At 38.2% G+C, this 22,588-nt stretch overlaps 1 protein-coding gene across 1 annotated transcript in view; it reads left to right on the forward strand.

Annotated features, from left to right (window-relative positions):
• HCN1 (hyperpolarization activated cyclic nucleotide gated potassium channel 1) overlaps positions 1–22,588 on the forward strand; it is a 202,087-nt gene that overhangs the window by 163,086 nt on the left and 16,413 nt on the right. The window contains exon 6 of the mRNA XM_054187015.1: positions 17,274–17,514. Within this exon, the coding sequence (XP_054042990.1) occupies positions 17,274–17,514 (241 nt within the window). The remainder of the gene's footprint in view (positions 1–17,273; positions 17,515–22,588) is intronic.

A 22,588-nucleotide genomic window follows, 5' to 3' on the forward strand; every position in this document is an offset into this window, starting at 1 on the left:
AGCCACCAGCCTCTCAGCCGTGGCTGTAGGTAGATGCCCATCAAAGAACGAGAACAGGGCAAGTGTCATGTTTCCCTTAATGAGTCTCCTAGGCTCCCAATATTTTCAGTTCAAGTGATTCTCTGAAACTGATGTGATTTGTCTGCTGGGTAATCCATAATACATATCTCTTCCAATTACTTATTTACACTCTTGAATCTACATTCCCTCTCTTTAACCACAACATCCTTTGGCAAGGAGCACAGATCCTCCGCTGCATGAGAAACCACCTCCTCGTTTGGGGAGTGAACCTGGGTCCTACTGTTTTTTGGTTTTGATGGCCATTCATTCTTGTAGAAAAAGTGATAGTACAGTCAATTCCTACCCACCCACCCCCTTTGGATTATGATTTTATAGACTTCTATGATAACATCCTTAAACTGTATTTTTTTTTTTAAGGTAAAAAGACCTATTCTACTTCATTCTTTCTTGCATGGAAGCCAGCTCACCCCCATGATCATCCTTCTTGTCATTCTCAAATTTTTTTCCTGGCTGTACTATAGCCTTTTAGAGATGAGAGCACCAGACCTGCAGCCAGCATACTGATGTTACAATAATAAGAATTAATTCATTTCCTAGTAATTCCTAACATTAATTTTATTTTTTAATCACTGCTAACCATGGAGTTTACTTTTTTTTTTTAATTATATCTGTAAGAGCTAACTCCTAATAAGTAATGGATATATTATTTTATGTATTTGTCTAGGAGTATCACTTAACAATTCTCTCCATCAGTAATTTCCAACCAGCTTATAAGCAGCTGCTTTTAGTTTCATTTTAACAAGCTTCTTCACCTTTTCACGGTGCTGTTTCTGAAATTGAGCTGAATCGTGTGAAGTTCTTGGCCTTTGTTATTCCCATAGGGACAGTGAATGTAAGTACATTGTGTTACATATTATAGCCTAATGAGTCAGATGTAAGATTCTGAAAAATATCCTGCATGGTGCTTAGTGTTGCATCAAGGGTAGCATTTTGTGACAGTTCTTGTAAGGGAGATACTCTCTCAACAAAATAATGAAAACCTTCCATTAGTGGATTTAAAATTGATAATAGTTGGTAACTTCACTATTTTTTTCCCCAATTGTTAGCCTGCTACTTTTCCCCATTAAAACTTACTTCCTTGTGTAATATCTTTCCTTCTATTTAATATTTACCTTTAAAAATCACAAAACATTATATTCTCATTTAGACTATACTATAATCCTACGCACAAAGGATGAAAAATCTCCAGAGTTAATAGTATGAGGCTAAAATGTGGTGTTGATTAGACCTTAGTATGCTTCAATCCTTTTTAATAGTGTAGTCATTATGATTTCTGGAGACAGGCCATCCAACATTAAAATGATGGTAGAAAATCAAATGAGTTTATTAAAAAACAATAAAGTATCAGAGTCAATACTAAATTATTGGAGATGCCAAATATTTTGCTTCCATAAATTTAGCTCATAAAAGATGGAAAGGTAATTCTTTCATTATAATCCACTATACTTTTATGCATTTTTATATGCAGTGAACCTTGGTGTGACACTTAAAGAGGGGAACTAGGGAAAATGCATCAGAATTATAGATATAGTCATACGGGAACTCATTTAAGTATCTCTTTATATAGCTATATGAAGAGAGTGAATGCCTCTTTATCTAGTGCATTAGAGGTTTTTTTCACATAGACACAGTTAAAACATAACTTTAGTTCAAACTCTGGAGTACTGAACTCATGAAAGAATTACGCAGCATGTCAGTCTCACAGAAGAATGCTGATATACCACAGCATTACTTGTTTGACAAATGCTTAGAAAAAAAGGTATTGGTATCTTTCAAAGATCTGTGTAAGATATGCCTAAATAACAGTCTAGTTATACAAAGCTTAAGCAAAGCCCTGAAAACCTCTTAGAAAGGACTATAATTAAGTTTTTAAAATTAAAAGTAGTAACAAATGGGGCATTTTAATGTTGGAAATGAGCAGACAATCACCAGGTGATTGGATTATTGTGTTTTAAGATGCTTTGCACCAGCGGGTGTGACATGGTAACACACTGTGTGCACACTCAAATCTGTTTGCCCAGAGACCTGAGACAATGAATTTTGATTTCCTGAGCTGTGGGGAGTGTGCTTGCTCCTCCACATATGCACGCGTGAGTGTACATGCTGCAGTTGAGACAAAGCTTCTGAATTGTCAACCACTTTCATTGCTGCTGCACATAGTCAAGAAATTTTGATCACACTCCCTTCTGTGTTTGACATGCTTTGTTAGCAAATCCATCCTGAGCTGAGATATGCTTTGGCATGTCCAAGATCTATCTGCTTCCAATAAAGCAGCTAATAATACAACAGCAGTTCTTAGTAGTTACGATTTTGAACAGTCTTGTTACTGCACCTGTGAGATTCCATGTCTTAATTGTTTAATAAATATTTCAGACGTGACAGTTCTTTCATGAGTTCTTTAAATATACTAATCCAAATCAGATCCCCAAATCTTAGTGCAGTAGTTGTCTTCCATAGAAAGGTAAGTTTTTTGAGAAAAGTACCAGGCTATTTAGATGCAAACTAAATGCTGTGAGAGATGTCAAATCCCATTACAGAACAGTAAATCCAGTCTCTGCCTGCTCCTGTCTGAACTGCTGTTCAGGCATCTGAAGAGCAGAATCAGAAAGGTTTTTGTGGGCACCAGGTCCAGCACATTGAGAGAACGGCAGCTGATGCAACAGGAGCGCTGTCCTGCAGAGGAGAATTTTGCACCAATGCCTTACTCGGTCCGAGATCATGCTTCAAAGTGTCTGTCATGTCCCAGTTTTTAATGCACTGAAGAATTGTTCAGTGAGCTGAGACCCAGCTAGTGCTGGGGGCAGCGGATGGAAAAAGTCAAGAACTTTTTTTTTTTTCCTTCGTGCATTTTCTGCTGAAAGCCCGGAAAGGTTACTGCTTATTAGACAATGCTTACCACAGCATGTTCATTCCTATTAGGTCTGAATATGCTATTGCAATTATAGATGGCATTGCTGATTTTTAGGAGGTTAAAAATAATAACAAAGTACTTCAGATGACTTCTGAGTTAGTTCTCCTTATGTAAACACATTCTTTTAACATTGTGCTTGCTTTGGCTTAGCCTGTGTCCTCTCTAGTAGGATTTGGAAAGTTTTGGTTTATTTAGCGAAAACCCAATGATCTTTTGCCCTAATCCCTGAATTGTGACTAAGAGTCCATTATGTTAAAACAGCAGAGGCTGACAGATGATCCTTTGAATCCTTTAGAGAATATCTGAAGATAAATGAAAAATAAATAAATAAAAATTCTTGGTGCAGGGTTGGAAACTAGACCTGTTTTAATTCAAGATTAGGGGATGCAGGATCTGGGTATAGGAAAGCAAACTAGTACCTGCCAGGGCTCTCCATTTTTTTCCCTCACAAGCTTCTGCAGCAAAATGTCATGGCACTTGTGTAAGGGGAGCGTGGGAAGGGGAAGGGGGAAAGCAGAGGGCAGGATGCAGCCCTGATCCCAGTGGAAAATGTGATGCAGACAAGACAGGGATGCACAGCAGGGACGTGCTCACATCCCTTTCCTGTAAATCTCGTCCTCAGAGGTCGAAAGGGAACATCTTTTCCTTCAGTTTTCACTGTGGAATTTAAATTCTGGATGCAGAAGCAGGTCTACAGTGCTGTGGGGGTCATGGAATACAAAAGTTTCTGTCTTGAGTGGGCACCCTTTAAACATGCCAGCGTCCATGAAAGTCACCACAAATAAAGCTTAGAGTTGTGACTCACCACCAGCAAGAGGAGATAAATATGCCGTGAACTGTCTGATGCAGAAGAAAATACATGTGCCTATTTTTATGCACGCGGTTACACATTATGATTATGGTAGTAACAGCATACAGAAGGGTACACAGCATTTCCCATGCATAAATTTGGAGTTGCCTTTTAGAAGTATGTTATCTCAAAGGCAAAGACAAGGAGAACAAAAAACAACAGCACAAAATGTGTTCTGAGTGCTTATTTATGGACTTAATTTCCAGTTGGTACAGCGGTGATTTAAGAAGGTAATCTCCTTAAAACTGTGGGAGATATCCAAGTTAAGTTAAACTCTTCACATCATGGCAATGCTAGATCATGGTTTTGCTTTTTTCCTAGTGTCACTGGAACAAAAAAAATTGTACATTATTTTGAAAACCTGCACAAAATTCTGTCTAATCTGTAGTTTTGGACTGTTGCTGTTATCTAGCAAACACAATGAGAAAATACTTACGATCTTTTCCCCCAAATTGTCTTGCAGGCAAGCTGAAGGTGAAATACTGATTGCTTTTCTGAAGTCTTAGTACCTGAAAAATCAGGGGTCTCCTCCTCAGTTGCAAAACAATCTTTTGAAAATGTAATCGCTTTTGATGAAGAGTCTTTTTATAAGAGATTGAATGGAAATGGGAATTGCAAAGAAAATTTTGGAATTATAAATGGACAGATAATGAAATTTAGCATAGATGGGGATGCACACAATGTTGAATTGCACTCGTTTAATTTAAACACAAGTGTTTCACACTGAAGGGATGTGGTGTCTGATATTTCCAGTGATTAACAAGAGTATTCGTCCCCTTGGGACGAAACTCCTGTGATAGAAGATTGTTAGAGGTGAGTGGAGTTAAAAGCTGGTGCAAACTGGAGTCTGCCACTGTGAGTACAGGTACAAACTTCCTGGAACTCCTGGGCTGAGTTCAAGGCAATGGGTTTTGCAAAAGGTTGTCACCACCTCTTTCATGATACCTTCACGATACCGTCCTGCCCAGTGGTAGCACTGGATCCCAAGCCAGCCTCATCAGAAGTCGAGCACTGACTGGCAAGGACTTCCTCTAAGAGGATTTTAATCTCACAGCTTGTTCTGTGGAGTCTATGTTTGTTAATTTTCTTCTGAGTAAATCCATTTTTCTTTTCCCTCATTTGTGAAAAGCAAAAACTCTATGGTTGGCTGAGGAAATATTAATAAGGTGCTCTAAAGCACATACAGTGGCAAGTTTTATTTATGAGCTGATTATTGCATGTTTGTGCTCTCTGATCACTATAGTACATTTGAAACAATGGATGGTGCCTTGCTAGAAGGCCAAGCTATTTTGTAGATAAAATAAATACTTATATGTTTATATATATTTTAAAGAAAAGCCACATTCTTTGTACCTAACAGTTTTCATTTTAGCCTGGATTGCAGTCATTAGTTAACTCTGACCAAAAGCTATTATTTATTTCTGTGATCTCAAGCATGTCACTTACATGTATTAAAAATAAGTTTATTTCATAGTGAGGAGCTTTTTCTTGTACTGAATTTACCAGGAAGTAAAGATGGGTCTATTAAAAAAGTGGAAAAAAGTAGAACTACTGAGAATCATTTGGAAAATATACCTGATGAGAGCATTATGCTATAGGAGTTGTAACAGATTATTTGGGAAATATAGTGGCTAGTACAGACATCCACAGTCCCTGACACAAAAATCTAGCTGCTCATTGTACCACCCATTGCCACACATTGTATAAACACTTGTGTATTTATGAAAAGACGAGTTTTCATGATCATCGGCATTTCACCAAGAGTAGAAATTCTCCCATCAGTAGGGGTTGGAAATGAAATAGTTCCTGCTTTTTAGCATCTGGCACAAAATAGATTCACTACTGAGAGGAAGAGAAATGCTGACAATATTATGTGTGGACAGCTTCATATATAACAGACCTTGAAAGGAATTAAGAGGCAATGACATCTGTAGAGATGCAGAAATGGAAGTGTATGTAGCTTGCTTTGTCATTCTCTAACACCAGATACGTTCTTCATAATATTGATACTTACAGCAACGGGACAAACTTAGAATCTGAGAAAGAGGTTAATACCCTTCCTGAGCCATTATTTAAAGTTCATGGCTCACCTATTTTTAGGCCAGCATGTGAGGAGATGTTCGCTGAAAATAGATACAGATCATGTGTCCTTGCAGAATATAGAACATCAGGACATTTCATTTCCAAAGAACATAATTGGGACTGGGAGCAGAATCTTCTTTCTTCTCACCTTTTTGGTTGTAGATTATAACTTCTGTTATACAAGCACACACTCTTACATGAATTATATTAACCTCTAAATATTTAACTAAAACTAATTTGAAATACAGTTCTAATGGGACACATTAATTAGTTAAACTTTGGGTTTTTTACATTAAATGTACAAATATGTACATTTGTACACATATAGATATGTCCATGTACACATACAAATATATGTGTGGGAGAGCATATGTATGCATATATATACACACATACACAGACTTTCAGGCATATACATGCAAACTCATGTGTCCAAGTGTATGCGTGAGAAGAATTCTATATATTACTCTGCAGATAACTTTGCGTAGTACTAAGTACATACATTGCATTATGTACTCCAATATGGTCTTTATATTTCTCAATGTTACAGTCTATCTCAACACATATTTCTTCTGCAGCTAGTCTATATTTGTAATATATTACCTTAAAATGAACTGTAATGACAAGGGTTTTAAGGGCTCCCCTATGATATAAAATCAATATAGATAAATTTATTCATAAAAGTAGAGATTAAGATATAGTTTTAAGATCATTTGAAAATCTTTCTGAATAAATTATAGGAACATATTTCTTATGGAAATAATCCTCAGCCTATATTTAATTCATGGAGTAATGTAATTATACTTAAATGCTATTAACAGTTAAATAAATTTAAAACTCTAGGCAAGCAGATGAGCTGAAATTATTTTGAAAAAGAATATTTAAATGATGTAAAGAACATGTCACTGCCTATGCACCTGCATCCTGTGGCTGCCGGGTCTCACGAACAGATGCTAATGGCAGTTCCCAAGTATCCCGCTGTCATTAGGCTCTTTGCTGTTAGTGCACGTCTAGTCCCGGAGAGAAAGCACAAACACAAATATTTAAGGCCTTAGTGATTGCATGCAGAGAGCAAGCACAGCATAGTTACTAAATGTAGATGACAGAAGGCTGCAGGTATCTCCCCTGGTTTCTTGTTTGTTATTTACAGAGCTGCTTCCCCTCCACGGTCCCTAGAACAAAAGTTTTCAGGATTTACAAATGCTAAGAATGTCCTATGCATCCTTGATCTGTCAAGTCTTGACCATGATTTGGCTCCTAGTTGTAATGTGACTCTTCTTTGTTACACTGATACCATGCCATTATTAAGTGTGTCTGCCTGCTGGGTGTTTAAAGCGTGCGATGCATTACTTTTACTCTAGCTGTTATTACTAATCCACATTGACTAGTCTACTCCTGCCAGTTTGCCTTCTTTTTCTTCCACATGATCTGCTATCGAGTCTGTTCTTGCTGTCACCGTGCCTACTTGCACTCCTCAGAATTTCTTCCACTCTTTACACCTCCTGTGTCATTTATGCGTCTCTTTCCCCTGCAGCTACCAATATTAGCCAAAGTGGCACTCTCAAGCAAATTCTGTCTTCAGGGCTGTCTGGCTGTCACTCTACTAAGTTATTCGCAGAGTCTTCATCTGCATTTTTACCATCTGATGATATCTCTTCTGGAGCCAGCTCTCCGTGTCTCACGCTTTCTTACAACTGAGCATCATCCTCATGTTTCACTGTAAAACTGGGCTCTAGAAGCCATGCTTTCAGTATTTTTCCACTTCTGCATGCTTACCCTCTGGTGCAGTGGCCTGAATGTGATTCCTGACCTCATTACACCCATGTTGCTACTCACAACATAACGTCACTGATCCCACTGTGCTTGATCCCACTCCAGCACCCTTTTCACTAGTTTCCTTTAGAAGGCAAATTCAAATAGTCTCATAATTAGCTTGTCCCAGTTCACATAGCAAAGCAGTGACGAAGGCTGATTCAGAATTAGAAAGGGATTGTGCATCCTCCTTATCTTTCTTTTTATATCCTTCTCTTATATATAGATGTGTACATCTATAGCTGACATTGTAAATATTCTAGCACATACACACACAGGCATTCAGGCGTCTGTCTTTTCTAAATAAATCTTCTCATTATTTACAAATGCGCTTTTTTACCTCTTTAAGAAGCAGATTATATATAATCTAGCAATGTTTAGATTTTGTGTGTTAGATAGGAGTTTGCTCTTTCTCCCATATCGTACTATAGAATAAGGCCTTCATTGACTAGTTACAAATCAAATTAGATGCAAAGAGAAATCTACTTAAAAACTCTAAACATAATTTCAATGTGGATATTTCAAGCTCAGCTAACTGGGATTTATCCAGTATAATCAGGAAGATTTAATTTAAGCCACTTAATAATTTTATATAGAGAAGCTTTGAACCAATGGGCTTTTAGTTCATAATAAGAAGTAAGTGTTAACCTAGCAATTAACAAGATAACAGTATTTCTGATCCAGAGCTCTTGGAGAGCTTTAAAATAACTCAGTAAACAAATCACCACTGATTTTTAAATAACTGTTTTCCTGGTGGTTGTTGTTACTGTGACAGCTAAACCATACACATAGGGTGTAGATAAAGCACGTTCTCTTGAGAACTACCTCCTTGCTGAGTCAGTTGTTTTGGCCATTTGGGTTCCAGTACACAGGGGACTGGAGGAGGGAGGAGGGGACAAAAAGGGAGGGATGGAATGGCAGAAGGGATTTCTTGCTTGTTGCAGAGCTCACAATAAACTCTCCGTGGAAGCATTCCTAGCTTCAGTTTCTGCTCTTGATCAAACAAGTGCCAATCAGAAAGATGTCAACACAAAAATTTATGTCCAACCCATAGCTTTCTATTTCCCCTAAGGCATGTTGATTTTTTCCTGCCACGAGTTCTTTGCTTCAGTACTTTTTTGTCCCCAGTCAGCCCCCTGCTAGCTCCAAACACAAATTTTTTTCCTCCCTGCTTTCAACCAGAAGTTACTCTCTTCATGGCCTTCCCTTTCTTCAGCGAGACAAACTGTGTTGTTCAGCCACCACGTGCTGTTCTGCATTCTGACTGACATATTTTACACAGCAAAACACCCAAATAAATATATTTTATCTAATAACTCACACAAATGTAAGTGTAACTCAGGCTACTTTTTGAAGCTCAACTGTCTCTTCCTCTTTTACTTTCTTTCATGCACAACTACTCTTCCATGCAATCAGGTGAGTCAAGCACTGTCCTGAGAACAGCAGCAGTCTTTACAGCTCTACTCTAAAACAAAGCCTTTTTTTTTTTTTTATTGGCAACCAGGTTCCCAGTCTCACTGACTTTGGTGAATATAAGAAGTACTCTTCATTCAGAAAAGATACAACTAGCATTTGAGCTGTTTTGTTTGGAAGGATGTAGTAGAAAAAAATAGTAGCTGACACACAGATCACATACAAGGTCAACCACAGATTGATTGGTGTTAGCAAGTGGTATCACTGGAGTTTCAGTGCAAATGCACAAGAATAAATATGGTTTCTAGAATCATCAGATTACCAGATAAAGGAGGTGACTGCAAGCTCCAAAGACAGTGCAAAAGCAATGCTACTGTGGATATTAACCTGTGGGCAAGCAGAGTAGACAAAGTTTTGTAATTATTAGCAAAACCAGCTTTCTCCTGTTTCTTAATCATTGTTTTAGAAAAACATGAGGTGTGCTTCATTCATTTGTACAGCAAATATGATGAATAATTCATGTCAGCCTTCCATGTACTAACACAAGCTTCTGATATGGATACCAGTATGATTTTGTAAACTTCACATCTCTTAGGCTTCACTTTTCTGCTACAATTTGACAATACATGTATTTGAATCTGTAGTCTCATTGACATAATGGGACAACTTCAATATTTAAAATACATCACTAAACGAAGATTTCAGTCTTAAATGCCCCCTACCCAAGATATTATTTAGTAAATACTATAGTATTAATGAGTATAAAACACAAATGTACATACACACAAATGGGAATGAAGATATTTCATTACTCGGGGGCAGAAAACTGAAACAGTGATTGTGAAATACATTTGGAAATTGCAGATTACTTATTATTACTTATTACTTATGCAGATATCATTATTACTTATGCAGATTACTCTATAGCAACTACTGTATCATACAGCACTAGTTCCATATTGTTTTCTGTAATGAACTCTGTGTGGTTTCTTACTAAGAGCATTCAGGAGATTTGTTCAGTGGTACAATTCAGAAGGAAAAACCTGAAAGAAATACAGATTGGTCAACTGGCCCAAACTTTAAGCATTTATCTGGATTATCAGGACTTCTCAGGCTTTTGAAATTAGACTGGCTATCTCACAATTACAGACTGCCTTAAAACATTGCGTGTATCACTGTTCTCATTTTGATGCTGCTTATCCTTTCCCCAGTTGGAAACCAAACTTCAGAAGCATAGAACATTTTAGAACATTGAAGAAGATGAAAGCTAAATTCCCTTTAAAAATAGCCCAGTCAAGGAATGGATGGACAGTTGGGTGAATGAAAGGGTGAACAGATAGTGTCTTTTTTATTTCTTTCCCTCTTTCTTTTGCTTTTTTAATTTTCTAAATATAATGGAGGATCCAGAGAAGAGAAGCATGAGATGCACAGAACTGCTCTCCCTTAGGCTCCATTAAATCAATTAACAAGCTGGGGAAAAGATGGATATCCTTCATCAGAATGACTTTATTGGAGGTTTGCTTGAACCATGTATCCTCCAAAGGATTATCCTGTCTGCATTTGAATTTAATGTAATAATAATTCTGAAGCATAAAAAATGCATATAAGGAGTTGAATAGAAAATGCTAATCAAGTAGGGAATAATAGAAAAGTATGCAGAAGGCCAACATTTAATCAACGAAGCCAAGAAGATATAATTGGTCAAATCTATATCCCTTCTGCTTGCAAATGCATAAAAAAGATTGCTTTCTCTTAGGAGACAGCAGTACTAGCTACCATATGTTCTCTTTTAGGCTGACTTGTCTTAAACCGAGTTGAACAGAGCTAGATAGAAAAAAAAGACCTGCTTCACTCATTTCTGGTAGAATCCAAGCAGGGAATTTCATTCATTGTTTGGCTGGAAAGGGTATTTATTCCTCTCTTCCTTTTGTCTGCCTAAGCTTATGTCACAGCTGGCTAGAAAATTTTCTGCATCTGGGCAACCTGTATGCAGGTGTGCTGGAGGTCTTGGGGACCTGAGGGTTTTGAAAATGTAAATACACAGGCTGTCCACTGGTTTTCAAGGCAGCTGAGATCACGTGGACTGTCTTTGCCTTAGCAATCAGAATTTATTCAGGTTTTGTACTTTGTCTCGCGGTCAAACATGTATGTTACCTCAGATAGAGCATTCTTGAGCTTTAAAATATGTAGCCAAAGGGGCTAGACAGTGAGGTTTTCTAAAACACACACACACACACAATATCCAGCTATGGAATGGCAAAATATCAAAGTCCTGAAGAAAAAAGAATGGTGTTTGTCAATGCAGCTCTAGACACAAATAGTGGTATCAAAGTTACCCTGTTTGTAACTAAAATTTAAGCCACCTCTATGGGTTAAAACTGATCAATGTAATTGAAAAATGGAAAATCATTGAAGTCCCATTCAAAGAGAAAAGGGTACATTGTTACTTACATTAAAGCCTCTGAGCAAAATTTATTTTTAAGTCATACACTCTGTATAGATAATTAAGCAGAATGTGTCAAAGCAATTTGAACAATTTCAGCTGCACCAGAAATGAAGAATATTGCGTCTCATTGCCACATGTAGATTTTCTGGCATTAAACAAGTTGTGAGCTAATGATGTAGTCATTCCCTCAGTGGGGTACTAATCCTAGTCCTCCTGATTGCCTGCTGTCATAAAACCTGTGAGAACTTAATAGCAGTAAGATGCCTCCTTTCTGCCAAAGTTGGCTATAATTGACCAATGGGTTAAAAAAATGCAGGACATCATGAACACATACAAAATATGCCTCCTTAAAACCCAGGTTATATATATTTAACCTGCTCATACGGCCCCAAATCCTTAAATATCATTATTTTTCCTATAGTTGTCTCTTAATCACTTGCTCAGTACTTTTTCTTCTGTGAGTTATTTCTAAGAGAAAAAACAGCTTTCTCAATAAAGTGATTTCTTCCTTTCAATGGCCAGGAAATTGACTGATTTAGTTTCTCATCCTTTGAAAGCAGAGTGTAAAGGAAGTGACACTTCAAAAAAAATGTGTGTTGTTAAAGTTATGCACTAGATTTTTACAATTGTGTGTAGGAGTGTCCTAATGAAACTAAGCTATTTTTCAATGTAGTCATTAACAGACTTCGGTGGCCTACGCATGAGTAGGACATAGTTTGTAAATCGAAGTAGTACCTTTCCTTAGCTCAACTGGATTAGTGGGAAAAAGCAAAGAACCTTTCAGGCATACAGATACTTCAAGAACTTTGTCTGCTTTTTTTCTTCTAGCAACAGCTTTTTCCGGTCAGTCTAACTAAAAAGACTACCTCTATCTACAAATCTTCTCCTGGAGCAAAGGTCCTAAAAACCCTTACACATGCCATCAGAGGTGTTGGCCACCGCCATGCCCTGGTCACAGGGAGGACAGCCTTGCGGCTGCCTCTGTAAATGTGACATCTTGAGATGCATCGGAGCAGTCATCCTGAAATACTGAACTCACACAAAATGGTAATACCTGATGCTTTAACATCAGTTTGAAAAAATAGCCAGGAAGGCCAAAGTGAGTAATAAAACCAGTACGCTATAAAGGAGCAGGAGCCAGTGTAATTGCCTAACCAATCTCTTATATAAAGCAGACCACTGCACCTCCAACTTAGTTCTTGTGTAACAGAGACCGATACTTGAACTAGATCAACACTTGGTCCGTGTAGGTCTGAATCACTCTTGCCCTTTAACCACTTCGGCTGTATGATATGCATATGATGTGTATCCTAATCCTTTCCTCAGGCTTCACTTGGTATTTTCTTCATGTAGAGGGAAGAAAAAAATCATCATTATGTCATTTAATTAAGATTTCATATTGGGCATAATCTGGTTCCAGTCTGGCTCCGAAGAATTAAATTAAAGAAAATATGAGTGAAAGATTTTTCTCCGCACCAAATGTTAACTTTTAATTTGGCAGTTTGTTCTTTTGTTACCTTTCTTTTAAAACACAGTACTATTTCTCCTGTTACTTTCTGAGTTACATAAAACACGTTCATAAACTTTACTGTTTCTTTCTCCCCAAGATGATATTTAAAGTAATACACAAGAATCTGAAATTGCAGCACTGCCTGTGATTAAGACTCGGGGAAATGTATTTTACTTGCTCTGAATGATCTCATATTTAAATAAAAGAACACTTTAAAGAAAAACAAAGCACTTAAAAATGACACATTTCTTTCTCCCTCAGTAATTTTCCACCCTCTAACGTCTTAAATAAGGAAAGTTTATGCTTTAGCATAAACTTTCACAGAAAACTAATCCACAAAATGAATGCATTACTGGGACATAACGGCTGAAATTACCACAGCAGGGTGGTTTTGTAGCTATGTTGGTACCTTCATTAGGCAATTCAGGCTGAGCAGGTAACGAGTGTGTATACATGGGTATATCCAGATATAGTTTACGTATTGCTAGAGAAGGGTGGGCAGAGGATGGAGCCATATGAGGACATGAGGTTCCAAGGGTGAAAATCCTGTAACAAGGGTGTGTTTTGTTGGGATTCCCAAGATGAGATGAATTCCTTTCTATTTGAGCTGTACTGGCTCCTATGCAGAGGAGTCATGCAGGTCTGATTTCTCCCCTCTGTCTATATCATGCTCGCGTATTATGCTGTTAAGGTACATTACTGATCACTTGTCTTTTTTTTCCAATTTCACTTTTGTTTGCTTCATCTGCCCTACTTCTCAGCTTTTACTCCAGATACCTTTTCTTCATGTTTTGTGCTCCTGTGCTCTCACTTTTTCAGGAATTTCAGTTTTTTAATCTCTTTTTAAAGTTAACTTTCCTCCCTTCTTTTTTTCCCTTTCTTCTAGATCTTTTTGTTCCTTCTTTTTATTTTCCTCCCATTCTTTCTTTCTTATTGCTACTCCACCTAGGTCTATTTTACTCTTTCTTACTGATCATGACTGGAGTTGAACTTTCCACTCTGCCAGCCTTTTCTGTGCTTCCCCACCAGCTTCTATATAATTTCCTGTCAACTTTTGCTTTCTTTAGTAATTTCCTTTCTCTGCCTCCTGGGCATGCAAGACAAGCTATTCACTTTCAGAAACAGAAAACAAGCAGCAAGTCTACTGAAAAGTCCCTGGGCAAGGCAAGACAAGTAATAGTTATTGCCAGCTTTCCAGCATCAGCCGAGACTGCAGTAAGGCAGTCTCATACGGAGCTGAGGATGTAGCCTGGGACAGCTCGCATGATGCCACCATACTGCGAGCAGTAGGAACAGAGAATAACTTTTGCTTGGGATGGAGGTATTGGCTGAAGCTTGACTGGAAAATGGAGTATTTAGACGAGAAGGAAAAACGGCTTATCCTCATCCTTTAGAAAGACAGTCATCTGGAATATCTCTGCAATATTTATTCCCTCATACAGAATATACTTGAAGGGGTAGCCTGGGATTACACCTCTTGACTTATTGGCTCATCAGGATTCACTGATCCTGAATGCCCATGACACCTATCTGGTAATTCACACCTTGCAGTGCTGTTGCTTAGGTAATTTTTGGATTCAGGCAAACAGCACACATCTTGCATCAAATTTTCTATGTGTTTTTACAAGCAAGACTAGTTTTGTGGGGGTTTTTTAAGCTCTGATTCTGATGTCATGTACGTAGACAGTAGCGTCCTATAGTGTCACACTGGTAGCATCCATGTCTGCCTGCTGGTGGGAGTGATAGCCAGACTGCTCTTCCTTTCAATATATAGGAGTCTCCCAGTGCTCTTTTCCTCACATCTTTTCTGTTTTCCATTCCTGACATGTATTCCTCTGCATTTCAAGTTTCATGCAACCATGAAGAAGTCTGCTCTTGGTCTCAGATCTGTCTCCTCGTGTCTTAATTTTTTATGTCTTAATTTTTGCTTAACAATGGAGTCCATACATGATGCAGTGTTTCAAGCATTCCAAAACCCTCATAAGAAGGGGAAGTTATGGCAATCAGAGAGGGCAAGGAAGAGTGAGGTAGTACAGCGAAAAGTGATGTAAGAGGAATGTTGTTCTATTTCCGTCACTTATAAATAATTCTCAGATAAAACATTGTTGGTAGAATCATATCCCCACTGAATTCAATTGGAGTTTAGTGACTGACTTCAAAGGTGTAGCAACTTACTCTTCATTCACTCTATCTTTAACCCAATAATTCTGGAATTAAATCTGCATTAAATTATGATTATATAAAAGCATTTATTTTTTGTATCCCCTTGGCTCATTACAGAGCAAAAAAGAGGAGGGAGAAAAAGCCTTATGTAGTGTTTATCTAAGTATATAAATGTGATGCTATTGAGACCGGGGTTAAAGAGAATCGCTAAACTGCCCTTTGTTAAGAATCAGTGTTTATTTCTGCTTAGAGACCTTTCTGTTTATACCTTGACAGTAGATAACGACACTTTCTTGTGGGATTGTCAGAAGATATTGTAAGTCTATACCAGGAGTAGCACTAGGAAGTAATTTTGCCCTGTTCTTTCTTTAATGGAAAATAAGAGATTGCTCAAGATAACGGCTTTCTGCTTCGCAGGTGCCTGCTGAGACATTTTGTTTCACTGCTGAGACATTTTGTTCCACTGGATTTATTTTGAAAGGGTATAATTTCTTGGGCAAAGGTGGTTCTTGCTTCACTCTTTGATCATGCCTATGCTTCTTAATTGCCTCAGCGGCCAATGGATTCCCTTCAAAGTGAGATTCCCACCTTCTTCCCAGATGCAAAGGGGCTGATTGGAAGAACCCGTTATGGTTTTATTGCTTATACTGTGGAATTAGCTGAACTTCCCTACCGTGCCTGCAAACAGGATATCACATAGTGGGAGTGGGAGGAGAATAAAGGAATTTGTTTGAACTGTGAACAAGTATATCTGAGCTTGCTGCTCAGAGAGCCGGCTGCATGGGATATATGAGATGTATGAGACAGCAGAGGCATGGGAGGCTGGAAAAGCAACTTCCAGCAGGAGTGCAATGGGCCTCAGTCAAGGCAGTGAGAGCAGTGGTAGGTGGGATGTCTCCTTTACATCAATCACAAAGCCTTGACTTACTGTAGGAAATGCTAGGGATACTCCACTGGAAATAAAATTATATTTAGTTTTACAAAGCAGGTAGGTAACTGCTGGCTGTATTTTTCTTCTATTTGCTCTGTGTGCATTTATATACAGATCGTATATGCTCTTCCTGTCATGTTTGTGTTGCTAACTCAGTAGAGGTTGCCTGCCTGAGCCCCTCTTCATGTGTAATACTGATTAGCCTCGGCTCTTCAGTACGCTGTTAAATCTGTATAACAACTGACCATGCCAGTTTTCCTAACACAAAGTAAGGTCCGCAAGAATGAACTTGAAACTCTTTCAGAAATTGTGCTTTTTTTTTTTGATTTAAAGCAAGTAGGACATTTATAGCTTTTTGGTACTAATACTTACATGTAGATGTGCTCATAGTTGGCTCTGTAAATACAAATACTCTTGGTTGGAGACGCCCTTAAGGCCTGTAGCAGTCTTAGGAAAATAGCAGTACTTTTTGCTTATAAGCATGTAAGGGTCTACTACATATGCATTTCTTCGGAGGACAGGAATGTATGCTTCTGTGTTTGTAAAATGAATTAAATTCTGGGAAGGAAATTTTCCTGTTGATTTCAACTAGCCCTGCAGCTAACTATAATGTACGTTCATATTACCACTGGAGTTGTTCTGATCAGAAAGATGTTACTGCTGTAATATTTGAAAACACAGGACTTGCATAACTTTATCAGTTAATACAGTTATTGCAACAGCTAATCTTGTTGTCAGGCAGTGTAATTCCTGTTTAATTTTTATCTTTCTGTCATATTTTTCCCCTTAAAATCCAACGGGAATGATAAATAACGTGAAAAATCGCCTGAAGAAGACAACCTTTCACCTTAGACATACAAATCAGACTGCACTGCAGTTTCAATCACTTCACTAGAAGCAGATGAAAATATAATGAAAAAATTAAAAAAAATTGGCACAGAAAGTAACACAGAAAAGTCCAATACGAGCATAAAGAACTTCTTTGTGAAGGAAGCAGAAAGTCTTTTTTTCAATGCTCATCATATTGCATATATTTTCTGACTATTATTATAATTATGTTTCCTTCCCATTTAGGAGATTGTCAACTTCAACTGTCGGAAGCTGGTTGCTACAATGCCTCTTTTTGCTAACGCAGACCCAAATTTTGTGACTGCTATGCTAAGCAAACTGAGATTTGAGGTGTTCCAACCTGGAGATTATATTATCCGAGAAGGGGCTGTGGGCAAAAAGATGTATTTCATTCAGCACGGTGTTGCTGGTGTCATCACCAAATCCAATAAGGAGCTGAAGCTGACAGATGGCTCTTACTTCGGAGGTGAGTAGGAAAAAATGAATTATAACATTGAAGTGAATGCACTAGAACAAAACATGTTCAGATATCAGACACTAAGAGACGTCAGCGTGTCTTTTGCCTAAACAATTCTAGCTGCAGTGAAGAGTGCGCAAAATATTTCTGAATAAGACATTCAGAGTCTGCTTACTGTTGTGAGGATAATTATTAAACATACAGAATGACCTTCCTGAATGTTGAAGTTATTTTGAATTAAGAGCACCGTTATTTAGCAGACAGTATTTAAATAAAAATATAATACTTTTCATAGTAATTTTATATCTATTTAAAGATAAAATAAACAGGATTCATCTTCTTTGAAAAGGGATACAATTTTTGAGTCATAAATGCAAAGTACTTCTAAAAGGTTACTAGTGCATTTTCACTGAATTTTAGCACACAGCAATGTTTATCTTTCCAGTATATACTATGAGAAACTGGACTCCCTATCTGACTAGGTAGCTCTCAAATAGATGTATATTAATAAAAACCAGACATGAATTTTAATCCGTATTAGAATCTGAATATTAATATTTTGATGAAAGCAATCTCTTTTTTTTATATATATAATAATTGACCAGTATGAAAATGTTGTTCCTTGTGAATGCAAATTGTCCTTGTGCGATAGAATAGGTGTCTGCTTCTGTGAGTAGCAGCAAGGATGGTTTCCAGAAGCTGATTGAACACATGTGTGTACCACTGCTGCCCATGATGGTTACAGTTAGTTGGTCATTGTATTACTTTTCTGTTGAATCCTTGAATTCTGAATCATCCCAGAACTCAGGCAAAAAGCCTTTCAGAAAATGTTCAATTGAAAGCCTAATCGGTGGCATTTAGCTGGTGTACAGAAGTGGGAAGCTTAGAAAAGTGAATTGGGCTCAGTGTTTGAATTGGGCTATAGGGTTACTTAACTAATCCCATTTTAGAATAATATGCTAAAGCAGCTCCTACTCATCCGTCCAGCAGGCCTTGTCACCCTGCAGTAGCCTCTGCAAGGTGATTTCTACCAGTATTTGTAGAAGCACTTCGGTAAAGAGGTCTTCTGCTTATCCCACGGGCTTAGATGGTAGATGCTGAAGACAGGAGATTGAGGAGAAAGAAAGGTAAATGCTGAGGAGGAAGAAACAGAACAACCTTGGTCTTGGTCTTCTCTATGCTCAGCAGTGCCCCAGTTTATGAAAATGAGTTTGCAAGAGCCTGCTTGCTGAATCGGACCATAATACTCCTCTGAACCAGCAGAGGATCAGAGGGGATTTTGCATGAAAGTATTTTACATAACTGTCAGCCTGTTGTTGCAGTGCAACGACTACTTAGTTCATCCTTTTCATCCGCTACCCTTCTTAGCAGAAATGCAGACAAAAAATAAGCTACTTGAAATATCCAGACTCCACAAGAACATATTACACTGCATACCAAAGCAGTTTTCCTCATCCAGACTGCAGCTGGGATGAAACAAGGGGTGCAAACATTGGGGCAAATGCATCCAAAGCCTCGCAGCTGCTGGGGCAAATGGGAGATAATAACTGTTGCTGGATGAGGCGAGAGCAACGAGAGGCAAGGAGAAGGAGAGAAAAAGAGAGGAGAGGAGAGAAAAAGAGAGAAAAAGAGGGAGAGGAGAGGAGAGGAGAGGAGAGGAGAGGAGAGGAGAGGAGAGGAGAGGAGAGGAGAGGCAAGTGCACAGGGAGACAGAACCTGAGAAAGGTAGTGCCATAAGATCCAAAGTAGTGTGATTCAGAACTGTGAAGTGAAAAGGTTTGGTTTGTCAAAGCAGAAAAAAAATAATATTCTCATCTCTTTGGAGAAGACTTTTTTTTTCCTGAAACGTATATCAGAATCTGAGTACAGCTTCCTGACCAAAGCAGACACAAGTGTTCTTGTCATTGGTAAAATGACAAGCTGGAAGAGTAAGCCTGTGTTCAAATCCTAAAACCAATAACCCTTTTTTTCTGCAATGGAGACATGCAAAATCTGAGGCTGAGATACCGTTTAAGAAGCTGCAACTTATAACTTCAAATTCAACTGTATAGCTCCCAGGTCTAACATAATACATCAATATCAACACAAGCGAGGGAAGAACACACAGGTGGGAGGGGTGTGCTATACCTAAACAGATCCTTTTTCAATTTTTAAATGTCTCATGAATTGGAAGTTCCCAGTCCCAGCTCAGAGATGCGAACTGTTGGATGTCAGGTGTGTCCTGGAGCTGAGTTTCCTGGCAGTCCTGGCGCTGGGGAGATTCAGGAGGAGTCCCTGGAGAGGCAGGGTAGCCTCCAGAACTCATGAAGGTTTTCGCCAACAGCCTGCCTTGGATCTGGAAAATGTTTATCAAACTTAGAATATGTAAAATGTTTGGGTATTGACAACATTGTGTTTGTAGAAAACTTATGACAACCTGGAGCTGCTGGAGAACTGGAGGTTAGTGTGAAAACCAATATTTAAGAAGAACCAAAGCAGTGTCACCAGTATTTGGGAGAGGCTTGAATGGAAACTGCTGGGAGAGTGAAAGCCTGGAAAACCAAAAGTTGCAGTAATAAAGAGAGGAAATATCTAGAGGTTTGAAGACTGAAATGCTGTTGAACATTTAAATTCTCTTGCCTGATCTTTGTTCTTAATTAAAAAACTGGTTTCCCTATGGATCTGGGTGTTATAAGTCTCACATAAAACTAGATAAACCTTATAATTGCTTGGAAATTCTTCTCAAAAAGAATAGGCCTGGATAATGGTCAGTGAAACAGATTAATCAGACTACACTTCACTTCTGCTTTACCTTCTCTGTTGATTTTTGGGGGACATGCAGAATGGTGACTCTAGAGAGCTCTCCGTAGATCTGGATTTGATTACCATCTGCCTCTTTCCTCATCTCTTCTCACTGGTTTCTCCTTTCTGGAGGGAAGGAGTAAGTACAAAACAGTAAGCACATAGATCTTGTGGTTTGTTCATTGGTGTTCCTGTGGGAAGAGCATCCTATCCCTTAACTTTATGTGTGTTCAAAAATCTAATCCTCTTGAACTTCGTGTGCAGGAGCATTACTTAGCCCAGCAGCGTGTGGGGTGCTAATTTTCATGCCGTAAGTTTTTTTCAGACTGCTGATTGAAGGGTATTATCATCCTACGTATCTACTCCAAGTGCTAGTATGAATTTGAAAGCAATTTCTGGTACTGTCCTTTTCCCTAGGCCACATCCCCTCTACCTTCACCCCCATTCCCCCTTCGATGGAATACATGAAATGTGTAAGGGAGTGCGTGAGAAATACTGACCGGCCTACACTCCCTCAGATCTGCAGTCAACATAGCAAAAAACAACATCTCCTAATTGTTAGATGATAAATATCTTCAGAAAAAAGTGTGATTTTAATTTTATTATGTTCTTTCAAACCTTTCAATAATGACCACAGAGGAAATGTTTTAAAGCGAGTGCCATAAATTACGTCTTGAACAGACATGAATCACTGGAAGGATTTTCTCATAAAGATTCAGGACAATCCATTTTCCTTGCTTTTTACTGTCATTTAAAAAGAATAGTAACTTTTTATTGCCTTACCTTAGAATCCCTGTCCTCACATGGTGGGCTTGTGTGAGTTTGTATAAAAGGGACAGGAATGAGGCAATGAAGAATACATGAAGCTGATTTTCACAGTATCGTACAGTTATATAGTCACCTCTACATCAGTGAAATGATGTAAGCCACAGTTATCAGTGGAGAATTCCAGGATTTAAATACTCTACAGGTGCTTTAATGGAATTCTCCAGGACCATATCTTGTTATTTTTGAGGAAATACAGCAATACTCATTTTTCCTAAACGTCTATGGATTTTTTTAAGTCTTCCTTCACTTTTTCCCTCAGTTTTCTAAAATGTCTCCCAGTTCCCTGTTATTAGGAATGGGATTGCTGCTACTTTCAGCAAATCAGTAAATGAGGCTTTTCTCTTTACAAATAAAAGAAAAACTTTTCCCACTGAGACTGACACAGTTTTCATAGGAGGTGAAATAAGATTGCCCTTAATGGAAATTATGACCTTCTGCTTCTAGCCGCTTCTGTAGGGTCAGTAAAATATGAATGAAGAAGGTAAGGAGAGAGGGATGGTGAGGGCATGGGATAAAACCATAGGGGAGGTCAGAAGAGTGTGAGAAGTGAGATGGAGGTCAACAGAGAGAAGACTGTGAGGGTAGGAGTCAAGTTGTGAGTGGTTCAAAAAAATAGGAGACAGAGGAACTGTGAGTGCAGTCACGTCCATGAGATTGATGGAAAAGGGAAGAAAATGCAAAGTGCAACAGCTCGTCTGAACAACACTAAAGCAACTTTCAGAAGATGGAAGGGAGTGCAAACGTGTTTCATCTATACCTTTTGAACAGCATGTAGGAAAACCTGACTGCACATGTGTTTGCAGCTAAGCTGAATTGGAAGCTTGAGATGAGCACACTTGAATTCATCCTTCCTGGGACGGAGAATAAAAATCAGGAGTCAGGTGAAAAATGTAAGCAATTACATTTTGAGGATGTTGTGATGGCTAAATTATTTAATTTTTTGTCATCTTGTCCATGGTTTTGAGTATCTGCAGTTTACAATACTGAAAATGTAAAGTCTTTGTTAAGTACACAGCAGTGGAGAATGAGAGCTTCCCATTTTTTTTTGTCTGTGTCAGTGCAAATTTGTATTTCTCTTTAATAACTTAATAGTTCAAACTCTTTTATGCTTTAATCCCAGTAATAAATGGTAGGGAGGAAATTGCCAGATTACAATCCTGCTGAACCTTTTCCTCTGAGTACCAGGTGATTGTGTTAGAAATTACTCAAAGGCTTCTTGTGATAGGAGGAATTACTGAACAGATTGCATATTAATTCTTCACTAGACACATAAAACTGTTCAAATGCAAAGATTTTGAAGTCTTCACAGATGAATCAGAAGAGTATGAGTCTTTTGCTTATAAAGAAGCATAGTTCATCATTTCCTGAGGCTTTACAGAGCAGAAATAATAATGTATCTAATGAGCCTAATACTAATCTAATTTACATTAACCAATATATATTGGTATAAACTGGTGTAATACCACTGCTATAA

Source organism: Rissa tridactyla, chromosome Z, assembly GCF_028500815.1.
Source record: "Rissa tridactyla isolate bRisTri1 chromosome Z, bRisTri1.patW.cur.20221130, whole genome shotgun sequence".
Lineage (NCBI taxonomy): Eukaryota > Metazoa > Chordata > Aves > Charadriiformes > Laridae > Rissa > Rissa tridactyla.